This window comes from Salvelinus alpinus, unplaced genomic scaffold (genome assembly GCF_045679555.1).
Source record: "Salvelinus alpinus unplaced genomic scaffold, SLU_Salpinus.1 scaffold_42, whole genome shotgun sequence".
NCBI lineage: Eukaryota > Metazoa > Chordata > Actinopteri > Salmoniformes > Salmonidae > Salvelinus > Salvelinus alpinus.
The window spans coordinates 261,177-270,000 of NW_027255983.1; the positions used below are offsets into that span (position 1 = coordinate 261,177).

At 46.4% G+C, this 8,824-nt stretch overlaps 1 protein-coding gene across 21 annotated transcripts in view; it reads right to left on the bottom strand.

The window, feature by feature from the left end:
• herc1 (HECT and RLD domain containing E3 ubiquitin protein ligase family member 1) overlaps positions 1-8,824 on the bottom strand; it is a 224,307-nt gene that overhangs the window by 20,126 nt on the left and 195,357 nt on the right. For all 21 annotated transcript variants that reach the window (XM_071388533.1, XM_071388556.1, XM_071388555.1 and 18 more), the window contains 5 exons: positions 7,463-7,618; positions 5,921-6,043; positions 3,617-3,719; positions 3,176-3,345; positions 881-1,019 (listed from right to left, as the gene is read on the bottom strand). In XM_071388533.1, the coding sequence (XP_071244634.1) occupies positions 881-1,019; positions 3,176-3,345; positions 3,617-3,719; positions 5,921-6,043; positions 7,463-7,618 (691 nt within the window). The remainder of the gene's footprint in view (positions 1-880; positions 1,020-3,175; positions 3,346-3,616; positions 3,720-5,920; positions 6,044-7,462; positions 7,619-8,824) is intronic.

Sequence of the window (8,824 nt, forward strand, 5' to 3'; positions counted from 1 at the left end):
TAGAGAGGGAGGGAGAGATAGAGAGAGAGAGGGAGAGATAGAGAGAGAGAGAGAGGGAGGGAAGGAGGGAGAGAGAGGGAGAGATAGAGAGAGGGAGGGAAGGAGGGAGAGAGGGAGGGATAGATGGAGGGAGGGAGAGAGGGAGGGAGAGAGGGAGGGAGAGAAGGAGGGAGAGAGAGAGAGAGGGAGGGATAGAGAGAGAGAGGGAGGGAAGGAAGGAGGGAGGGAGGGAGGGAGGGAGGGAGAGGGAGGGAGGGAAGGAGGGAGAGAGGGATGGATAGAGAGAGAGGGAGGGATAGAGAGGGAGGGATAGAGAGAGAGAGAGAGAGAGAGGGAGGGAGGGAGGGAGGGAGGGAGGGAGGGAGGGAGGGAGAGGGAGGGATAGAGAGAGGGAGGGAGGTAGGGATAGAGAGAGGGAGAGAGGGAGGGAGAGAGGGAGGGAAGGAGGGATAGAGAGAGAGGGAGGGAGGGAGGGAGGGAGGGAGGGAGGGAGGGAGGGAGGGAGGGAGGGAGGGAGGGAGGGAGGGAGGGAGGAGGTGAAATCATTTTAGAATCCAATCATTATCCATCTCTTCCAGCTAGACACCATTTCCTTGGTTTATCTTATCACACTATTGAATGACGACCCTGAGATCAGAACACAATCCATTTCTACAGACAGAAGTTGTAATTTACTGCCATCTAGAGTTGGAGATATTATGACTCCATGTTAAAGTACCTGACCATTAAACACCTCAACAGGTACAGAGGCCATGGCAGTCCACGTCATGCGTTGACGACTGAAGTAGAGAGACTGCCTGCTGTGTGTGTGTGTGTGTGTGTGTGTGTGTGTGTGTGTGTGTGTGTGTGTGTGTGTGTGTGTGTGTGTGTGTGTGTTTACCCGGGGCCCGGGGAGGGACAGACGGAGCAGTCCAGGCAGCAGAGTGACAGCGACCAGCAGAGACCTGGTTAATGTCCTTCCCCTGTAGTGATGTCACCAGGGTGGGCTCTCTCACATGGTTGGTGTGGCCCAGACCCAACTAGGAGACAGAGAGAACAGAGAGACACAGATCAAGACCCAACTAGGAGACAGAGACACAGATCAAGACCCAACTAGGAGACAGAGAGAACAGAGACACAGATCAAGACCCAACTAGGAGACAGAGAGAACAGAGAGACACAGATCAAGACCCAACTAGGAGACAGAGACACAGATCAAGACCCAACTTGGAGACAGAGAGAACAGAGACACAGATCAAGACCCAACTAGGAGACAGAGAGAACAGAGACACAGATCAAGACCCAACTAGGAGACAGAGAGAACAGAGAGACACAGATCAAGACCCAACTAGGAGACAGAGACACAGATCAAGACCCAACTAGGAGACAGAGAGAACAGAGACACAGATCAAGACCCAACTAGGAGACAGAGAGAACATAGAGACACAGATAGGAGACAGAGAGAACAGAGACACAGATCAAGACCCAACTAGGAAACAGAGAGAACAGAGAGACACAGATCAAGACCCAACTAGGAGACAGAGAGAACAGAGAGACACAGATCAAGACCCAACTAGGAGACAGAGACACAGATCAAGACCCAACTAGGAGACAGAGAGAACAGAGACACAGATCAAGACCCAACTAGGAGACAGAGAGAACAGAGAGACACAGATCAAGACCCAACTAGGAGACAGAGACACAGATCAAGACCCAACTTGGAGACAGAGAGAACAGAGACACAGATCAAGACCCAACTAGGAGACAGAGAGAACAGAGACACAGATCAAGACCCAACTAGGAGACAGAGAGAACAGAGAGACACAGATCAAGACCCAACTAGGAGACAGAGACACAGATCAAGACCCAACTAGGAGACAGAGAGAACAGAGACACAGATCAAGACCCAACTAGGAGACAGAGACACAGATCAAGACCCAACTAGGAGACAGAGAGAACAGAGACACAGATCGAGACCCAACTAGGAGACAGAGAACAGAGACACAGATCAAGACCCAACTAGGAGACAGAGAGAACAGAGACACAGATCAAGACCCAACTAGGAGACAGAGACACAGATCAAGACCCAACTAGTAGACAGAGAGAACAGAGAAACAGATCAAGACCCAACTAGGAGACAGAGAGAACATAGAGACACAGATCAAGACCCAACTAGGAGACAGAGAGAACAGAGACACAGATCAAGACCCAACTAGGAGACAGAGAGAACATAGAGACACAGATCAAGACCCAACTAGGAGACAGAGAGACCAGAGACACAGATCAAGACCCAACTAGGAGACAGAGAGACCAGAGACACAGATCAAGACCCAACTAGGAGACAGAGAAAACATAGAGACACAGATCAAGACCCAACTAGAAGACAGAGACACAGATCGAGACCCAACTAGGAGGCAGAGACACAGATCAAGACCCAACTAGGAGACAGAGAGAACAGAGACACAGATCAAGACCCAACTAGGAGACAGAGAGAACAGAGACACAGATCAAGACCCAACTAGGAGACAGAGAGAACAGAGACACAAGATCAAGACCCAACTAGGAGACAGAGACACAGATCAAGACCCAACTAGGAGACAGAGAGAACAGAGACACAGATCAAGACCCAACTAGGAGACAGAGAGAAGAGACACACAGATCAAGACCCAACTAGGAGACAGAGAGACCAGAGACAAAGATCAAGACCCAACTAGGAGACAGAGAGAACAGAGACACAGATCAAGACCCAACTAGGAGACAGAGAGAACAGAGACACAGATCAAGACCCAACTAGGAGACAGAGACACAGATCAAGACCCAACTAGGAGACAGAGAGAACAGAGACACAGATCAAGACCCAACTAGGAGACAGAGAGACAGATCAAGACCCAACTAGGAGACAGAGAGACAGATCAAGACCCAACTAGGAGACAGAGAGAACAGAGACACAGATCAAGACCCAACTAGGAGACAGAGAAAACAGAGACACAGATCAAGACCCAACTAGGAGACAGAGACACAGATCAAGACCCAACTAGGAGACAGAGAGAACCGAGACACAGGTCAAGACCCAACTAGGAGACAGAGAGAACAGAGACACAGATCTGTCCCTGTGTGTGTACCTGTCCCTGTGTGTGTACCTGTCCCTGTGTGTGTACCTGTATGTGTATCTGTCCCAGTGTGTGTTGTATCCTACCTGTCCCTCTGAGTTGCTGCCCCAGGTATAGACCTCTCCAGTAGAGGACAGGGCCAGAGTGTGTTCGGCCCCCACCGCCACATCCTGTATAAACACGTCAGACAGAGCTGGTACCACCTGGGGGCGATTGTGGTTCCTGGCCCGGCCCTCCGGCAGCCCTATCAGTCGGTCTGGAGACGGGGGGACACACAGGAAGGTTGATGAGGGGTGTTACACGCTAACAAAGACACATTCTGTATGTTATAATTCGTCTAAAGTAGACAGGATATTCTTTTGTCCAGAATCAAGATGGATGATGAAAATAATATAGAAATGCAGAACTAGAGTAACAGACAACACTGAGAGAATATGGTGTTTTTCCTCAGCATGTTCTATTCTATAATATTTCTACGTTATCTGTTGTACTGAACGGTACGTGCATGTAGTGTATCGTATCCAGACCTTGTCCGAACGTGTACACGCTGCCGTCTTTAGTGAGGGCAACAGAGAACTGAGTTCCACAGGACACCTTCTTGACGCCGAGTCCACAGAGAATGTCCACCTTCTGTGGAACACAAAAACAACAACGTGAATACAACTGGAATACGACTTGGTGAAGTGGTGCTGCAAGAGACGATATACACAGAATATACTACAGAATATACTACAGAATATACTACAGAATATACTACAGAATATACACAGAATATACTACAGAATATACTACAGAATATACTACAGAATATACACAGAATATACTACAGAATATACACAGAATATACTACAGAATATACTACAGAATATACACAGAATATACACAGAATATACACAGAATATACTACAGAATATACACAGAATATACTACAGAATATACTACAGAATATACTACAGAATATACACAGAATATACTACAGAATATACTACAGAATATACTACAGAATATACACAGAATATACTACAGAATATACACAGAATATACAGTCGTGGCCAAAAGTTGAGAGAATGACACTAATATAAATTTTCACAAAGTCTGCTGCCTCAGTTTGTATGATGGCAATTTGCATATTCTCCAGAATGTTATGAAGAGTGATCAGATGAAGTGCAATTAATTGCAAAGTCCCTCTTTGCCATGCAAATGAACTGAATCCCCAAAAAACATTTCCACTGCATTTCAGCCCTGCCACAAAAGGACCAGCTGACATCATGTCAGTGATTCTCTCGTTAACACAGGTGTGAGTGTTGACGAGGACAAGGCTGGAGATCACTCTGTCATGCTGATTGTGTTCGAATAACAGACTGGAATCTTCCAAAAGAGGGTGGTGCTTGGAATCATTGTTCTTCCTCTGTCAACCATGGTTACCTGCAAGGAAACACGTGCAATCATCATCCACCTTTGCACAAAAGGGCTTCACAGGCAAGGATATTGCTGCCAGTAAGATTGCACCTAAATCAACCATTTATCGGATCATCAAGAACTTCAAGGAGAGCAATTCAATTGTTGTGAAGAAGGCTTCAGGGTGCCCAAGAAAGTCCAGCAAGCGCCAGGACCGTCTCCTAAAGTTGAATCAGCTGCGGGATCGGGGCACCACCAGTACAGAGCTTGCTCAGGAATGGCAGCAGGCAGGTGTGAGTGCATCTGCACGCACAGTGAGGCGAAGACTTTTGGAGGATGGCCTGGTGCCAAGAAGGTCAGCAAAGAAGCCACTTCTCTCCAGGAAAAACATCAGGGACAGACTGATATTCTGCAAAAGGTACAGGGATTGGACTGCTGAGGACTGGGGTAAAGTCATTTTCTTTGATGAATCCCCTTTCCGATTGTTTAGGGCATCCGGAAAAAAGCTTGTCCGGAAAAGACAAGGTGAGCGCTACCATCAGTCCTGTGTCATGCCAACAGTAAAGCACCCTGAGACCATTCATGTGTGGGGTTGCTTCTCAGCCAACGGAGTGGGCTCACTCACAATTTCACCTAAGAACACAGCCATGAATAAAGAATGGTACCAACACATCCTCCGAGAGCAACTTCTCCCAACCATCCAGGAACAGTTTGGTGACGAACAATGCCTTTTCCAGTATGATGGAGCACCTTGCCATAAGGCAAAAGTGATAACTAAGTGGCTTGGGGAACAAAATATCGAAATTATGGGTCCATGGCCAGGAAACGCCCCAGACCTTAACTCCATTGAGAACTTGTGGTCAATCCTCAAGAGGCGGGTGGACAAACGAAAACACACAAATTCTGACAAATGCAAGAATGGGCTGCCATCAGTCAGGATGTGGCCCAGAAGTTAATTGACAGCATGCCAGGGCCGATTGCAGAGGTCTTGAAAAAGAAGGGTCAACACTGCAAATATTTACTTTTTGCATCAACTTCATGTAATTGTCAATAATTGCCTGGATATACTTCATGTAATTGCCTGGATATACTTACAGAATATACTACAGACCGAATATACTACAGACTGAATATACAACAGACAGAATATACTTACAGAATATACTACAGACTGAATATACTACAGACAGAATATACTTACAGAATATACTACAGACTGAATATACTACAGACTGAATATACTTACAGAATATACTACAGACTGCATACACTTACAGAATATACTACAGACAGAATGTACTACAGACTGCATATACTTACAGAATATACAGACAGAATATATAGACAACACACACACCAATCAACGTCAAATCCATTCCCTTCCTCTCCTGAGAATGGAGGAACAGAATGACAGTCAACACTACTGTACATACCTGAGGTGAGGACTTGGCGGTAGAATTCCCCAGTCCGAGTTTCCCGTAGTCTCCGTCTCCGAAGGCCCAGACCATCATTCCATCGGCAGAGACGGCTACGGTGTGATTCAGACCACACGCCACCTGGGACCAGAAAGAACCAGACGTGGGTCAGATACATCTGTGCTTGACGTGGTTCACCTGACACAACGAAACCAAATACTTTCAGAGAATGTTTTTTCTGCTATTTATATTGTGACCGCTAGTGTATCTCACCTGTCCAACCTGGTATCTGTTAGTGTATCTCACCTGTCCAACCTGGTATCTGTTAGTGTATCACACCTGTCCAACCTGGTATCTGTTAGTGTATCTGACCTGTCCAACCTGGTATCTGTTAGTGTATCTCACCTGTCCAACCTGGTATCTGTTAGTGTATCTCACCTGTCCAACCTGGTATCTGTTAGTGTATCACACCTGTCCAACCTGGTATCTGTTAGTGTATCTGACCTGTCCAACCTGGTATCTGTTAGTGTATCTCACCTGTCCAACCTGGTATCTGTTAGTGTATCCCACCTGTCCAACCTGGTATCTGTTAGTGTATCTCACCTGTCCAACCTGGTATCTGTTAGTGTATCTGACCTGTCCAACCTGGTATCTGTTAGTGTATCTCACCTGTCCAACCTGGTATATGTTAGTGTATCACACCTGTCCAACCTGGTATCTGTTAGTGTATCTGACCTGTCCAACCTGGTATCTGTTAGTGTATCTTACCTGTCCAACCTGGTATCTGTTAGTGTAGTACACCTGTCCAACCTGGTATCTGTTAGTGTAGTACACCTGTCCAACCTGGTATCTGTTAGTGTATCTCACCTGTCCAACCTGGTATCTGTTAGTGTATCACACCTGTCCAACCTGGTATCTGTTAGTGTATCTGACCTGTCCAACCTGGTATCTGTTAGTGTATCTGACCTGTCCAACCTGGTATCTGTTAGTGTATCTGACCTGTCCAACCTGGTATCTGTTAGTGTATCTCACCTGTCCAACCTGGTATCTGTTAGTGTAGTACACCTGTCCAACCTGGTATCTGTTAGTGTATCTCACCTGTCCAACCTGGTATCTGTTAGTGTATCTCACCTGTCCAACCTGATATCTGTTAGTGTATCTCACCTGTCCAACCTGGTATCTGTTAGTGTATCTGACCTGTCCAACCTGGTATCTGTTAGTGTATCTCACCTGTCCAACCTGGTATCTGTTAGTGTATCCCACCTGTCCAACCTGGTATCTGTTAGTGTATCTCACCTGTCCAACCTGGTATCTGTTAGTGTATCCCACCTGTCCAACCTGGTATCTGTTAGTGTATCTCACCTGTCCAACCTGGTATCTGTTAGTGTATCTCACCTGTCCAACCTGGTATCTGTTAGTGTATCTCACCTGTCCAACCTGGTATCTGTTAGTGTATCTCACCTGTCCAACCTGATATCTGTTAGTGTATCTGACCTGTCCAACCTGGTATCTGTTAGTGTATCTCACCTGTCCAACCTGGTGTCTGTTAGTGTATCTCACCTGTCCAACCTGGTATCCCTCCAGCGCGGTGACTTTCTCAGGCAGTTTCTTGTTGGATGTGTTTCCCAGGCCGAGCCGGCCATAGTCCCCGTTCCCAAAGCAGAACAGCCTCCCGTCAGCAGTCACCACCGCCGAGTGCTTGAACCCGCAGGACATCTGCCCACAGAGAAAACGTTGATGAACACGGGAACACATCCAATCATAACGAGAGGAAACGCTGATGAACACGGGAACACATCCAATCATAATAAGAGGAAACGTTGATGAACACGGGAACACATCCAATCATAACAAGAGGAAACGCTGATGAACACGGGAACACATCCAATCATAACAAGAGGAAACGTTGATGAACACAGGAACACATCCAATCATAACAAGAGGAAACGTTGATGAACACGGGAACACATCCAATCATAACAAGAGGAAACGCTGATGAACACGGGAACACATCCAATCATAACAAGAGGAAACGCTGATGAACACGGGAACACATCCAATCATAACAAGAGGAAACGCTGATGAACACGGGAACACATCCAATCATAACGAGAGGAAACGCTGATGAACACGGGAACACATCCAATCATAACAAGAGGAAACGTTGATGAACACGGGAACACATCCAATCATAACGAGAGGAAACGCTGATGAACACGGGAACACATCCAATCATAACGAGAGGAAACGCTGATGAACACGGGAACACATCCAATCATAACAAGAGGAAACGCTGATGAACACGGGAACACATCCAATCATAACGAGAGGAAACGTTGATGAACACGGGAACACATCCAATCATAACAAGAGGAAACGTTGATGAACACGGGAACACATCCAATCATAACGAGAGGAAACGTTGATGAACACGGGAACACATCCAATCATAACGAGAGGAAACGCTGATGAACACGGGAACACATCCAATCATAACGAGAGGAAACGTTGATAAACACGGGAACACATCCAATCATAACAAGAGGAAACGTTGATGAACACGGGAACACATCCAATCATAACAAGAGGGAACGTTGATGAACACGGGAACACATCCAATCATAACAAGAGGAAACGCTGATGAACACGGGAACACATCCAATCATAACGAGAGGAAATGCTGATGAACACGGGAACACATCCAATCATAACAAGAGGAAACGTTGATGAACACGGGAACACATCCAATCATAACAAGAGGGAACGTTGATGAACACGGGAACACATCCAATCATAACAAGAGGAAACGCTGATGAACACGGGAACACATCCAATCATAACGAGAGGAAATGCTGATGAACACGGGAACACATCCAATCATAACAAGAGGAAACGTTGATGAACACGGGAACACATCCAATC